Source organism: Hyla sarda, chromosome 6 (assembly GCF_029499605.1).
Source record: "Hyla sarda isolate aHylSar1 chromosome 6, aHylSar1.hap1, whole genome shotgun sequence".
In the NCBI taxonomy this organism is placed as follows: Eukaryota; Metazoa; Chordata; class Amphibia; order Anura; family Hylidae; genus Hyla; species Hyla sarda.
In genome coordinates this window covers 246,128,494-246,144,900 of record NC_079194.1, presented here as the reverse complement: position 1 = coordinate 246,144,900, position 16,407 = coordinate 246,128,494, and the positions used below count along the sequence as shown (strand labels likewise).

The window sequence follows — 16,407 nt, the reverse complement described above, 5'->3', positions numbered from 1 at the left end:
AACAGAAACTTAACCTTCATATAACAAATGTTTTTTTTATATTACATATGCATACAATATTGTATGGGGTATTATCTGACCTGACTGCTGCTGTACGTCTTCATCATCGTCTCCAACTAGTTGCTGTTCTTCAGCTAAAAAAAGCCAATAATTATAGGTATCAATAATAACAATAATCAGAGTTATTTAAATGTATTTTAAAGTAATTTAATGCTAATTTTACACACTTTTCTTTGCATTGTATCTATAAAAGTATGTGTTTCTATCTTTACCCTCAAAAGGCGTCATTGGTCACCAGATGTTTTACAATGAGTGTAGTTTTTCTTGTATTTGAATGAAACTATAGGATTGGATTTCTTCTCCCTGTGATCCTCAGGCTGAGCAGCAACTCTATATCTTAGTACCCTAACATTTAGGGGTGATAGGCAATATTTTCTCTTGTTCCAGGTGAGCTGCCATCCTACAGAGCACTTCACTATCCCTAACCCCCAGAGTGGGGCTGTTTAGTATCTGGGGTAATACACAAGGCGCTGTCCTTCCATCTCAGTTTTTTGTCTTTTTTTATAGGATCTGGGGAAATATAAATGATCCTGCATATAAAGCTGGCCATAAACTAGGTATGTAATGCAGGAATTTTCGGAACGACTTGTCCCTGGTTAGTCTGTGAAGAGTGTTGGATGACAATGCTATATATCAAAATACCAAATCACAGCTCACAGCCATGTTCTAGGGCCTGTCTGGGCTTTCATTGATGTGATAAAATAGGTCTGTCTGGTTATTAGAAGATACATCTGCAGATAATCTTTGGGGAACAGACTTTCCTACCTTCAAAGGCACCTGAAATTCTTCCAGAATTAGAAAAAGTTTGTAGGTTTTACATTATAGGTGATGTATGAGTACTGTGTGTCCCATCAGTTCCCGAGTATTGACCAGGGTGAGGAAAAGTTTTCTCAATTTCACGGTTTCAATTACTCCCATAGTGTATTGATAGAAAGGTATCGTGTATGCGCAATGACAACTTTTTTTAATCTTATGACTATGGTAAGAAGAAATGGGGGACCCAAGACTCCTATTCTAGGATTCGTGGTGGTTTTTCTGATTGTGGGGCACATATTTATAGGTCCACAAATGATCATAAATCATAATTTATTCTGCAAATAGGTGATAAATGTATGTAGTGGAGGCAATCCTCACTATAATGACTATAGTTGAAACATATTTTTTACATGGATCAGTAGAAAAGTTCAAAATCATATTTATTTTTCATAGCATACAAATTAGAAGATAGAGTACACACCTGAGTCAATGTCATCTATATTCATTTCTCCATACTCTTGATCAACAGAATCCCAATCTTCTTCTAAAAATTACAAAACCAGAAATATATTAAGTCAAAGTTTAACAACTTTAATGGTTCTATTATCCTCCCCGTCCCTAGAGGAAACAATGACATTTTTTACATCAATATATAAGCTCTTGTTACCGCTGAATTGGCTATGATGATTCTCTTCACTGTTCCTCGATACATTTTCTTAATCAACCAGTTTAATAAATAACACTGGATTAAATAGTACATTAAGGAAAATGTAAGCAAATAAAACCATAAATGCCAAGTGATTATTTTCTGTGGCTTGGCAATGAATGCACACACCAAACATGTGTGGTCATAGCAGCAAACATTCATTGTTAGCTAACGCCTGATTAAGATTACAAGAGCAGATCCCTGTACATAAGAGCGTGTTAATATATTTATGTTATTAAAGCGAGTGACAGGGTGAAGTTATTATATTCACTTGTAGCAGCTGGAAAGATCCATAGTACTACAATCCTTTTTACTCATTTAGTAACCCTTCCAGGACCAAGGGTGTGCAGGTACGCCCTCGGACCCTGGTAATTAAGGACCGAGGGTGTACCTGTACACCCTGGTCCCGTTAACCGTGTTTAAACCATTCTCACCAGTGGAGAAAAGCTGATCGCGGCATCTAAAATGAAAGTGAAAGTGTCCCGGCAGCTCAGCAGATCTGATCAGCTTACTGGACGACGAGAGGGTCCTCACCTGCCGCTTCGTCATCTGTTCGGCGATCTACTGCTCCTAGCCTGTGCAGCAGGCTAGAGCAGCAGATCGCCGGTTACTCTGATCAGTGCTTTGCTATGGCAGAGCACTGATCAGTATATGCAATCAGAAGATTGCATGTTTTAGCACCCGTGGGGGCCCAAAAAATGTAAATAAAAATGTGTTTAAAAAAATTTATAAAATTGAATTAACCCCTTCCATAATAAAAGTTCAAATCACCCCCCTTTTCCCATTTTTGAAATAAAATAATGCAATAAAACATAAAAATAATGCTTTTTTTCTCTAGGTTTCAGTTTATACCTCATAATAAGAATGTACACTGTAAATAGTATGTGCCTACATGCTGGATTCATCTTATTTTCTAATATCTAATATGGAGTGGAGTGTAGGTTTCTTTGTGGCTTTTAATTCCCTAAAAAAAATTCCCACAGTATTTACTAAGGTTTCCCCACATTTTGCACTTTCCGTACATTTAGCTTTTTTTTTTTTTTTTTTTTTATACATGCCCTGATCTGTCTGGTTTTCCTTAGTTCAAATCCACCACATTTTCTGTGGAAACCATAGTAAATATGTTGTTTTTTTGTGAACATTTTGTGGACACGCCCCCTTTTGGCAGACGCCCCCTTTTTCAGGTTCTCTCAGTAAAATGGAGAGTTAGTCTGCTTTTTTTCAATGTACAATAGTAAATCAGGGCCATTATCTCATATCTAATGTATATGGCCATCTTTACCCTTAGGATATCTGCCTACAACTTATGCAAAACTGGTGCTTTAACAGCTTTTATTTTTAGAGGCCTTTTTGGGAATTGGAGAAGCCATCTAACTAGTTTCCATGAGCAACTGTTATACTTTGCATCTCCATCAGTTTTAGTAAATCTTCCAAGTTATATCACTAAATCTATTTAAAATATATATAGATATAGCATTTTACACAGAGGTGGAATTCTATAAATATAAAAAAACAAATTAAAGTATATTACCTGAAAGCTTTTTCTGACCTGTAGGGTAAACAAGATTGAAAAATGTATTAGAAGGAAGTCGAATAATGTATGAATTATTATGATTAAAAAATGTTCCACCGTTTAGTGTCATCCTTTTTGAGCCATGTAAGTCCCCTATTTCTACCCTATTTTGTTACTCTTCTGCCCCCCTCTCTCTTGCTAAACTACCAAATATACTGAAGCATGCAACAGAACCGATAGGACATATGGCTGCAAAATCAAACTATATAAGACTTGTCTAACAGTCTATTACCATTATTATATGTAAGTTTGCATAGGAGCTGTAGACAAAAAAACGGGAGGATAATTTTAAATTATATTTGGAAAACTACATTATTTTTTATTTTAGGTATATAAGAACAAAATAGGACCTGGTGTCAAAAGTGAATGTACCCTTTTATCATTGCAGCCTTGCCTGTGGTCCTGGTTTATACGTGATGGGGCAACATCTTCATAAAATTTGTATGTTCACCCATTGTTTTCTTCCAGTTCCTGTAAGAATTCTAAGATTCTCTATACAGCTCATATGTATCTGATATTAAATGATTTGATATAAGGTTGTATTTTGTTTCTTCTGGCTATTAACTGGCTGTATCCTCATGTATAATATGATTTGATTCCTTGCTGTTCGCTCGCTGTAATCCCTAGCATATTTACATAGCACCATGGAACATCTTTGACAATTTGCTGATTGCTCTTGAACTTTTGAAGCCAGAGTTTGCCTAAGTAATAAATAAACTTTGCCTTTCTGAGTAATCCATTGAAGACTTGACTTGTTAAACACTGCTAAACCAGCACAATCATAATATCATCATGGGGTATATCCTGTATCTGTGTAATGGCTCATTTCATCCCATCTTGTATTTTACATGCTCATGCCATAGTGTATTTAACAACTTTGTGTAGTCCTGATGTCCTACAGTTAGTTGTCCAAAGCTGACCATACATGGCATACATGGTATCATATAAGACCTATATCTATGCTGGGTACATCTCTATCCTTATTTTACTTTTTTTCATCTTAAGTTCTTTTTTGCTCCCTATAGCCCAATTCTTGAAAAAATACTTATATTGGCCAAAAGTTACTGATGACTAGATTTTGCACAAACTGGCTGCAATTTATGGAACATTTTTTTTCCTAAACACAATGTAGACCTAATACATGCAAATAATTGTATTTATACCTGAAATGTCTCCTGCATATACACCATGGTCATAGACATATGTAAGCATATAACATCATATTAAAATTAACTTGACTTAATGTTATCATATTCTTTTAGAGAACTTCAATTATACACATATATAAAATTAACAAAATAGATAAAAATTACTTTTAACCACTTGACACTTACCTTGCGCATGAATACAGGTAAGGAGTAGCAGAAGGCCTCCTATAGAAACTAATAACCTCCTATTTGTCCCCATGTTGTGTGCAGTTCGGTTACTGGACACCGAACTGGGGATCATAGAAGGAGGAACAGAAGCTAAGGGTCTTATTTGATCCTTTTATAGAGTAAGCCTAGATATGGTAGTGAGGATTTTTGTATAAAACGGGGTGGAGACAGTGTGGAGGATATTGGCACTGCCAACATATGGGACGTCCTATTCTGTTAAGGATAAAGGCTACAGAGAAACTGTTTGCATTATGGGAGGTGGTTTGATTAATGTATGAAAGAAGTATTAAATATAATTCATGATGAACCTTACAAGAACGTACATTTATTTTGCTTTTTTTTTGTAGATTTGTATATGATAGATACATTACTTTGCTGCAATTATTCATTGTTAATTATCTAATTATATTATAATGTAATGATCACAATGTTTTAAACAATCTGAGTTATTAAAGCTGTTTTAAAATATAACATTGAAGACATCTGTCAGTGTATTAATGTGTAGGTTAAAATAAACAGGGTATATTATCTTAATAGGCAGTGTGCTATTGTGATCTAACATACTGCACACTCCTAATAAATATGTAGCCATATATTGCATTCATTTAAATTTGGTTTTCAAACATTTTGAATTAAAAAGCTATCCTTAAGCTGGAGATACACATTACATAAAAGAAGATCCTCCTCACTTTAGTGGAAATCTGACAGCCATCTTATGTGTATGGAGGCCTCCAGACAGTCCCAGACGGCAGATGAAAAGGGAGAGAACAGTTGGGCATTTCAATGTGCCCAATCCAAGAAAAGTTGCTACCAGAGATGTCTGGCTATTCCAATCTCTCCCCATTGAAAACACATGCCCCCCTGTCCAAGCCAAGCATTATTTGAGCATTCGGTCAACAGCTAACTTATGTGTAAGGATAGATTTAGAATGGGCCATCAATGTATGGTCTTTGGGGGGTTCAACTACCTAGGACACCCGATGATAAGCAGAACAAAAACATGTTAATCCCAGTGCAGTGTGGGCCCTTACATAACAGGTGGCATGTTAGATTTGAACATGCCCGATACATAAGTTCTCATGGTGTTAAGCCACTGTCAGATATGTCTGGCTACAGATTTAATGTGCCAGGTCCTTTTGTTCTCCAAGAGATATCCCAGAGATATCTGACTGCAGTGTGGCCCGCTACAGAGAACACTTGGGCAAGTTAAATTTCAACATGCCTCATCCTGATGTGAACATAGCCTCAGAGAGATAAGCCGATGCTTGAGATGTGTAGTAGTGGCTTTTTCTTCTTCCTATTCAGAACACAGAACAACCTCAGCTGAGCCAAGTGTTCATGTGTGTTGTACTGGAACAGGAGAGATAACTTTCAACTAAATGAGCATTCGGTCAATAGCTATCTTATGTGTATGGCAAGTTTTATGGTAGCAATCAATGTATATACAGTGGACATGTTCCCAGCAGTTAATAAGAAAACTCCTGAAGATCTCACCACTAGGGGTCCCCATACCTACTGGGACACTAACCAGCCCTGCATCAACATCAGGCTTGTCCATAGGTGAAGGCTGCATGAGTAGACACGTCAATCACCTGCCCTGAGAGGATTTTTAACACTGTGAGCTAATAATAAAATAAAGGAATTTTTATAATAAATAGGTGATTAGGTACTGAGCAGCATATTATAATTATTTAGTTTTTGTGGGATCTGACAAGTACGTTTTAAGATGATCTGCTTGAAGCTCCCTTTGCAAATGCAAGCCATTTATGTGCTCAATAGGAGTCCAGTGTCGCTGTAGGCAACGGTACACCTTTAGGTTAACCAGGCTGCTTACATGAGTACAAACAAGATTCGACCTGCCATTGTTGTGTTGAAAAATGACACCTGGGATGCTTTGGTTAAATGACCATGGAATAAAAACTATAGGGGCCCAGCTCCCATAACAATATGCCACCCCACAACATAACCCCATTAGTAGGACCAGTTTGATGTTCCCTCGTGAAGGCCTCTTCATGACATTGCCCATATGGTCTTATGACCAATTTTCCAGTCATAATTTTGTGCAAGACAAAAGCAGGACTTATCATTGAAGAGCATATACTTCCATTCCAGCCCCCATTTTCATCTTGCTCAGGACTATGGTAACCTTTGAGAGTGGTGGCATGAGGCCTATGGAACATTTGAAGCTGAACATCTGGCTTATTGCCCAATATAATGCAAGCGTCTTCCGATGATTTGTCTAGACACTGTTCAAAGACCTATGCTTAGTATGTGATATCCATTTTGACTTGAAGAACAGAATGGAATACTACATGCCATTCTTCTAATCTGACAATCTGTCCTTTAAGAGGGTCTTCCCTGTTCATTGATGCAATTGAAGCTTCTCCCACATGCCAAAAATTGAAGCTAGGTGCTTAATAATTTGATAATTTGCAGATCTTGGAGACACCTTCTATAAGTAGTGTATGTATGTATGTACCAACAAAATATGTTTATCCTCTGCTCCCCAAAACCACCAATACCATCTCCCACCACTATTGGGACCTACTCAAACTTTTCTGTCCCTATATTTTCTATTTTAACAGTCTAGTTCCCTATTCAAGGTCAGAAGAGTATGTATCACACTATTAAAATGCACTGTGCATAGAATATTTTGAGAAGAAGGTGGTAATTTTACCTAAAGGAGAAAGGGATACAGAATCTGAGGAACTGTGGCAGAAAGATGAACAGGACGGGCACCGGATAATTTAATTTTGCATTTAGTATTAAAAGTAATTTTTCTTGGAGAACAAGGATGTCACTTAAACCTAGTCAGAATAGCAGGTAATTCACTCATTTAGCACAGCAGGTCCCTTATGTTCAAGTGCAACTATTCATCGCATAAAATTTGTACACAATAAAACAGCCCAATGATGAGTAACCAAGTCCTTTGCCTTCCCTGGCATTAGTTATGCATTTTACACCTTCAATTTCTGCAGCTTTCCTTGTGATGGGCATCGTGAAGGCAATGAAGACAACTATGGATAAATCTCTCTTCAGCATGGGGGTACTTATTTAACTGACATTTAAAGCTCCTCTCCTCCTTACTCCTTATCCCTTTAAGGACACAGAGTTTTTCCATTTTCATTTTTTCCTCATCACCTTCTAAAAATCAATTTCAATTTTCAATTTTGCACATAAAATTCCATATGATGGATTATTTTTTGCGCCACCAATTCTACTTTGCAGTGACCTTAGTCATTTTACCAAAACATCCACGTTGAAACGGAAAAAATAACACCTTCTCTTTATTTTGTAGGTCCATATGATTAAAATGATACCCTAATTATATAGGTTTGATTTTGTCGTACTTCTGAAAAAAATCATAACTACATGCAGGAAAATGTATATGTTTAAAATTGTCACCTTCTGACCCCTATATCTTTTTTATTTTTCCGCATACGGGACGATATAAGGGCTAATTTTTTGCGCCCTGCACTGAAGTTTTTATTTTTTATTTTTTTTTTACCATTTTTGCATTGATTGGACTTTTTGATCGCTTTTTATTCATTTTTTTATTATATAAAAAGTGACCAAAAATACGCTATTTTGGACTTTGGAATTTTTTCGCGCGTACGCCATTGACCGTGCGGATTAATTATCTATATATTTTTATAGTTCGGACATTTATGCACGCGGCAATACCACATATGTTTATTTTTATTTACACAGTTTTTTTTATGGGAAAAGGGGGGTGATTCAAACTTTTATTAGGGAAGGGGTTAAATGACCTTTGTTAACTTTTTTTTTTCACTTTTTTTTGCAGTGCTATAGCTCCCATAGGGGGCTAGAACACTGCACACACTGGTCTCTTATACTGATCCCTGCAAAGCTATAGCTTTGCATGGATCAGCAAGATAGGGGCTCGATTGCTCAAGCCTGTAGCTCAGGCTTGGAGCAATCAAACCCAGATCGGACGCGACGGAGCAAGTTAAGGGGGTCTCCGCTCGCGTCCTAACTGATCGGGACATCGCGATTGTATCGCGATAGTCCCGATCAGCCCGACTGAGCTGCCGGGAAGAGTTTACTTTCATTTTCAGCGCCTGAAGGGTTAATAGCGCGGCATAACGGTCGGTGCTGCGCGCTGTTAGCCCAAGGCCCCGGCTATGACTAACAGCCGGGACCGACCCGGTGTGATGCGGGGTCATGGTGTGACCCCATTTTAAACACCGGTACGGAGCGCAGGGCGTACAGGTACCTTCTACTTCCTTAAGAAGTTACAGATATGCTGATGTTCTGGCTGTTCGGGAGAGTAATTCTCTCCCTTGTCATTGTGTGACTGACAACCCCACACCCAATCTGACAATTGTACTTCATATATGCTTGATCAACCATTATCGTCTGGTACTTTTATCTACTTCTTACTGCTATACTAATGCAAGTATTGTTTTTACTATTTTATACATGTTATTATAATGTCTAATATAGTTAAAATACCTGTAACATTTGTTTATTGGCCCAATATGTCAAATTTTTCAAATAAAAATGCTGATGTGTTTTCATGAAAGCAGACTGATCCTGCAGTCACCCTACCTTACATTTGTCATCTATTTCTTGTGAAAATACATTTTGTAGCTCAACAAAAAGTAGGGGACAAGTTGAAAAGATAGTTACTGTAGGATCTGATCATAAAGAGTTGTTTTGTGGTCTTAAACCATAGACAAATATATAGGTTTTCATTGGAGGCAAAGACAAAACCACTTATTTAAAAAAAAAAATGTGTACAAAGTTTTTTTTTTTATAGTATTTTTAAATACATTGAAGACATTTTTAAAAATTACTTATTACAAATGAATATCTCTATAAATACACTCACATAGCTAACATTGTATAACAAGGATATATATTGTTCCACTGTTCCCTTAGGTCAAACAAACATCTAAAGTAAATAAGATGTTTGATTGTATGTACATAGCAGGCTTAGCTAGAGGACAGTCAGCTTCCATTAACCCACGAGTTACGAAACACCTTACTAACAACCATAAAAGATATCAAGATGTCTGAAATTATTCCATTCCTACTCCAATTGGAATAGTTGTACAAAAAATGCACAGTACATGTTTAATTCTGTATTAAAACCCACATAGCAGCCTGTTTTCAATGGGAGTCACACCTTTCAGTTCACAAATTAAGAGTTTCACGTTGGAAATTACAATGAGAAATTGGATTTCGGGGAAAGATTAAATATTTAAAAATTTGGGGTGGAATCTGCCAATTAAATTTTGTTGTCAATAAGATGGTACTTATATACGTGGCAAATGATCACGGGCATAAGCGCTGATTCTGGTTCATTTGGATGGAGAGTATCCACTGAGGAAATCAGCAAGGAAATTGTACAAAATAAATGTACAATATAAATATACGCAAAGAGGTGATACTGAACAACTACAACATCTACACGTAGAATGAGTTTGCAATTTTTTTTAATACTATTTACATGTAGTTATTGCATTTTACTTATTCTGTTTGTCCCCTATTTTCCACATGTTTATACGGTTGTAAGTGGTTTCTACACTTTCACACCTGACAATCTTTCTTATCTGCTGTAATCTTGTCCCTTTATGGCATATTTATACACATTAACCTCTTAAGGATGCAGGGTGTACTTGTACCCCCTGCGCCTGGTCCCGGTATATAAAGTGGGGTCACGCCGTGACCCCTCATCATACTGGGTTGGTCTTGGTGGCAAATGAAAGCCGGGACCCTAGGCTAATAGCGTGCGGCACTGATTGTTGTGCTGCGTGCTATTAAATCTTTAGACGTGGCATTCAAAGTTGATCGCCGCTTCTAAAATGAAATTAAAAGCTACCTGGCAGCTCAGTCGGGCTGATCGGGACCATCGCGGTGAAATCGCGATGTCCCGATCAGCTATAACGCGAGCGGAGGTCCCCTTACCTTCATCCGTCGTGTCCCACCAGCGATTGATTGCTCAGGATTGAACAATCGACCGCCGATAACACTGATCTTTGCCGTGTCAATGCACGGCAATGATCTGTGTAGCAGATCAGTGTGTGCAGTGTAATAGCCACCCCCCTGGCTATAACACTGGAAAAAAAAAAAAGTGTGAAAAAAGTAAATAAAGATTATTTAACATCTTCCCTAATAAAAGTAAGAACTATGTCAATAAAAGAAAAACGTGTCGTATGGCCACGTGTGGAATTGTCCGAACTATAAAAATATATCGCTAATTAAACCGCACGGTCAATGGCGAATGCGCAAAAAAATTCCAAAGTCCAAAATAGCGTATTTTTGGCCACTTTATATATCATGAAAAAATGAATAAAAAGCGATCAAAAAGTCTGATCAATATAAAAATGATACCACTAAAAACTTGAGATCACAGCGCAAAAAATTAGCCCTCATACCATCCCGTACGTGGAAAAATAAAAAGTTATAGGGGTCAGAAGATGACAATTTTAAACGTGTACATTTTCCTGCATGTAGATTTTTCTTTGAAGTAATACAAAATCAAACCTATATAAGTAGGGTATCATTTTAACCGTATTGACCTACAGAATAAAGATAAGATGTCATTTTTACTGAAAAATGTACTGCATAGAAACGGAAGCACCCAAAATTTACAAAAAAATTTTTCCCGCTTTGCCGTGGATATTTTGGTGAAATGACTAATATTACTGCAAAGTAGAATTGGTGGTGCAAACAATAGCCTATAATATGGAATTTTAGGTACAAAATGGAAAGCGTGATTTTTAGAAGGTGATGAGGAAAAAATGCAAATGCGAAATTGGAAAAACCCTGCGTCCTTAAGGGGTCAATCAGCCATAAGACTAGAACCGTTTGCCAAGTATTGGGTCAGTCTGTTTTGTGCTTCCAAAACAGTACTGGTCCTTCAAGATATAAACTCCACAAGACCTCTGAAGGTGTATTGTTGCATCTGATAACATGATGTTAGTAGCAAATCTTTTAATCTGTAAATTGTAAGGTGAGTCCTTATGGATCAGACTTGTTTTTTCTGCAAATCCCAGAAATGCTCAGTTGAGATTTTGGGAAGCCAACACCTTGAACTCTTGTCGTGCTCTTCAAACCATTCCTGAATAATTTTAGCACTTTCATATTAGGGAAAACTGTTGTCATGAAGGAGTGTACTTTGCTTGTTACAACATAGGTAGATGCTATGGGGGGGGGGATTCCTCAATGTATGTAGAGTAATTGTATGTGTATTTTTTTCTTGTGCAATGATATTTTCTGTGTTCTTTTTGTGCATTTCTTTTGGGTGAACTTTTTCTAGCGATGCCACACTGCAGGTGTACCATAGAGCCATTTAGCCCATAGACATTGATTTACTAATTGTGTCTTTTTTTTGGCGCACAAAATGAACGCAAGTGTCATTTTCTTGCGCAAATATACACCAGCTCCGAGCACATGTACAAGTCTGCCTTATATTTTTTCAAGACTTTTAGCCATTACATTTGACTGTTACAACAAACATCAATTTGGATTAGCCTGACATTTATTTATGCTCCTCACTGATAATGTCTCCTGTATTAAATGTATCCTTTCTTCTAGCTTTATTACATGTATTTAAAATAAATGTACACTTTGCCGAAAAAAACATGAAAAATTATGATATGAAATTATGATATGATAGTAACCTAAGATAGAAATAGAAGTGCATATAAATAGTCATCTAATAAGACAGGAACATTCTTTATCCCCATAAAGTTATCTGCTCTGCATAATTAATTAATAAACGTATTGACTAAAATGTGGAGTGGGGTGGGGCAGTGAACCGGGCGGACCCTTGTCCGTTGCGAATCTTTAAAAATACGTTTGTCCGACCACCTTTTAATAGCGAAATCAAGAAACTTACATGAGGAACATCAGGCAGCCATAGGAAAAAGGTTCTCCTCAGTAGTTCTCTCACGGGCTAAACGGTGCCAAACCGTCACATGACAAACGTCTTGTGTACCATACGCATGAAATAGAAACCAGTATAAAGGAGCTGAGATGGTCTGGATTCTATTACTGTGCATGATTCACAGAGACCCGTGCGCAAGTTTAGTACATTTTGCGCAGCTAAATGACAAATACATGCAGCACAAAGGGGTAAAAAAAAAGCTCTACCATACATTGATGTTGATGAATCCCCCCCTATGTGTTGACATAACATCCACATGAATACAAAGACTTCCATGGTCTCCCAAGGCTTCTCCCAGGTTTCTGCCTAGAGCAGAGCATTGCACTGCCTCAACCAGCTTGCCTTCTTTTCATAAGCCATCCTACTGCCACCTCTTTCCAAGTTAATTGATGAACATGCATCCAGCCATACACATAAATTAAATTAACCCCTTAAGGACGCAGGGTTTTTCAATTTTTTCCTCATTACCTTCTAAAAATCATTACGCTTTCAATTTTGCACATAAAATTCCATATGATGGCTTATTTTTTGCACCACTAATTCTACTTTGCAGTGACAATAGTAATTTTACCCAAAAATCCACAGCAAAATGGAAAAAAAAATTGAGCAACAAAATTGAAGAAAAAATTTCATTTTGTAACTTTTGGGGGCTTCCGTTATTACGTATTTTTCGGTAAAAAAATCTTCTAACCCCTATAACTTTTTAATTTTTCCGCATATGGGCCAGTATGAGGACTCATTTTTTGCACCGTGTTCTAAAGTTTTTATCGGTACCATATTTGTATTGATCGGACTTTTTGATAGCTTTTTATTCATTTTTTCATGATATAAAAAGTGACCAAAAATACACTATTTTGGACTTTGGAATTTTTTTGCGCGTACGCCATTGACCGTGCAATTTAATTAATGATATATATTTTTATGGTTTGGACATTTTTGCATGTGGCGATACCACATATGTTTATTTTTATTTACACTTTTTTTTTTTATGGAAAAAGGGGGGGGGGGTGATTCAAACTTTTATTAGGGAAGGGGTTAAATGACCTTTGTTAACTTTTTTTTTTCACTTTTTTTTTGCAGTGCTATAGCTCCCATTGGGACCTATAGCACTGCACACACTGATCTCCTATGCTGATCCCTGCAAAGCCATAGCTTTGCACGGATCAGTGAGATAGGGGCTCGATTGCTCAAGCCTGTAGCTCAGGCTTGGAGCAATCAATCGACGATCGGATGCTGCGGAGACAGGTAAGGGGACCTCCGCTTGCGTCCTAACTGATCAGGACATCGCAATTTTATCGTGATGTCTCGATCAGCCCGACTGAGCTGCCGGGAAGCGATTACTTTCGCTTTCAGACGCGGCGGTCAACTTTGATCACCGCGTCTGAAGGGTTAACAGCACGTGGCACAACGATCGATGCTGCACGCTGTTAGCCCAGGGTCCCGGCTATGATTAGTAGCCTGGGCCAACCCGGTGTGATGCGGGGTCAGGGCGTGACCCCGTTTTAAATACCGGGATCGGGCGTAGGGCGTACATGTACATCTTACGTCCTTAAGAGGTTAAAATTATCCAATTATCCACTAGACCAGGTTACATTTTTCCACTGCTCCATTATTCATGCTCACATGTCAATCGTAAACTGATAACTACTGGAAGGATTAAGATTTTTTAATAGAAGTAATTTACAAATCTGTCAAACTTTCTGGCACCAGTTGATTTAAAAAATTTATTTTTTTCCAGTGGAGTACCCCTTTAAAGGGGTTATGTAGCTTTAAACTTTTGTTAAAAATCCTGCCCAGCTGCCTGCATTAAAACAAAACCTGGACATACCTCCCGCCCCTCCCCTGGCAGGTATCAATGTCCCACCAAGGCCAGTGATTAGCTGAGTGGCAGTATGATGTATTGAGCCCTGGCCTGGTCTTCTTCCTGGTGCCAGGGTCCAGAGATCTTGAAAACTGTGAATTTATTTGCTAAAAATGAAATACCCTAGAATCACCAGTTGATTTAAAAAAAAAATTATGTTTTCCAGGGGAGTACCCCTTTAATAATTAGAGAAGATATGTGCTATCGGATTATTCCACGTAACAGATATTCTCTCTTTTATAGGGTGAGAAGATGAGTAGTTTATGACCACCATCCCCCCCCCACCCCCCACCACCACCACCACCCGAAACTTCTAGTCAGACCCTTTGGTTGGCATCATGATAACTGAGATTTTTAGCTTTTTTAGCTTATGATTTCGTAAAGATGTGTGTTTTTTTTTGTATTTTAAAGTATTATTTTTAAGAAGGTGTTGAGCATCCAAGGTCAGACTTTTAGGCACCACTGGGACCCCTTGTGATCTGGGAGGGCCAGAGATATCCATGTACACCCTGCAGATAGGGGATAGAAGTACTAGAATACCACTTTAATTTTTATAAACATTATTATTTGATGCAAAGTTGCATGACAGGACAATTGTCCACTTTTAAAGAATGAGGGCCACATGACCCCAGTTTGCATAAAGTAGCTGTCAGCTACTGATTCAGGGATAGTTTTTATATTTAGCTGTGAGAAGTGTGAAAAATAAAAAGAAATGATACTCACCTACCCTAAACCCCCACAGCTATTGTTCCAATGGCTCCAAGTTCCTGTTTTTTACCACTTCTACCTGGTGGGTCATCCTCACAGGAACTGCACTGCTCAGCCAATCACTTTCCACAGTAGTGTCATTCACTAAGTTGCAGGTCAACGAGTCACAGAAACCTGAAAGAATCATAGACCGAGAGTTGTTGGAACGGCAGCAGCAGGAGTCTGGGTGTCAAATCTCTACTTTTTCTTATTTTTGTACCATATATTAAAAATAGTTATCCCTGGAAATCACCTACAAATCAATGGATAAGCAGTTGACTTATTTTAGACTATTCTAATAGTCTAAAATAAGTCAACTAGGTATCTATATTCTAATATACCTTAGCATGAATGTGAATAATCCAGATAAGTATTATAACAAATCACTTTCACTGCAATAGTTCATGCCAGGATTTCTACCCGCCTGAAAATTTCTAGAGCACTTTTCCCTATGCATAAAAAAATGCTGATGTCCATGATCTTTTATGATGCTAGAAAAGATTGTACAGATTAAAGTTTACAGTAATTTCTCTTAATTTGTTAATTTTAGTATTCTGGGCTCTACAAATGTATTCTTGACCATTTTCATGAATCACTATGATTGTTCAGAAGAGATAAAAATGAGTTTGGCAATCCTCTTCTAAGCATTATCGAAATCAATGTACATCAGAACACAGTTCAAATATTCCTCCTTTTTCCTGATATTCCTGTATTCCTGCTCTCTTCCCAAGTTATAAACCGCTGCTGCATGATATATATGATATGTATATATATATATATATATATATATATATATACATACACATCAGCCAGACCCCTACTTCTTGTAACACTCACGTTTCAGAAGACAGGAACCCCAGTGGATGTGGATCCGCTGGGCCTGTGTGGCAGATGACTCGGACCGTACAAGGGAGAGGAATCTAAGGTGCCACTGGTTTTCACCAGAGCCCGCCGCAAAGCGGGATGGACTTGTTGCGGCAGGCGGCACCCAGGTTGCTACACCTGGCACAGCTCGAACACACAGGCGGCTGAGGGGATGCGAGGCACATGAGGGATAAGACAGCTCGTACTCAGGATAGCAGAAGGTCAGGGCAGGCGGCACAGTAGCATAGTCAGGTATGTAGCAAATGGTCAGTAGGCAGGCGGCAAGGAGCAAGGTCAGGTCACAGAGCAAAGGATCAGATATAAGGCATAGCAATTACAGGAATGCTTTTTCTCAGGCTCAATGCAGGGAAGTGAGAAGGGTGGAGGAATTCATCATTAAACCACAGGTGAATTACACTAATGAGCACACTGGCCCTTTAAATCTTAAAGCTCCGGCGCGCGTGCCCGAGGGTGACGGGAGAGGCAGGGACAGGAGAAGCACCAGGTGAGTGATGGACTGGGGATGCGTCCCGCAATACGAGTCCCA

The 16,407-nt window shown here is 38.1% G+C and overlaps 1 protein-coding gene and 1 long non-coding RNA gene across 2 annotated transcripts in view; one reads left to right on the top strand and one right to left on the bottom strand.

The window, feature by feature from the left end:
- The window catches only part of LOC130276899 (mucin-5AC-like), a 103,892-nt gene that overhangs the window by 39,774 nt on the left and 47,711 nt on the right, over positions 1–16,407 (bottom strand). The window contains exons 3-5 of the mRNA XM_056526889.1: positions 3,054–3,071; positions 1,298–1,360; positions 81–134 (exon numbers count right to left, since the gene is read on the bottom strand). Coding sequence (XP_056382864.1) covers positions 81–134; positions 1,298–1,360; positions 3,054–3,071 — 135 coding nt within the window. The remainder of the gene's footprint in view (positions 1–80; positions 135–1,297; positions 1,361–3,053; positions 3,072–16,407) is intronic.
- Positions 54–4,827, top strand: LOC130276908 (uncharacterized). Its single transcript, XR_008845292.1, has 3 exons — positions 54–157; positions 568–617; positions 3,484–4,827. It is a non-coding gene; the product is annotated as an uncharacterized LOC130276908 (long non-coding RNA).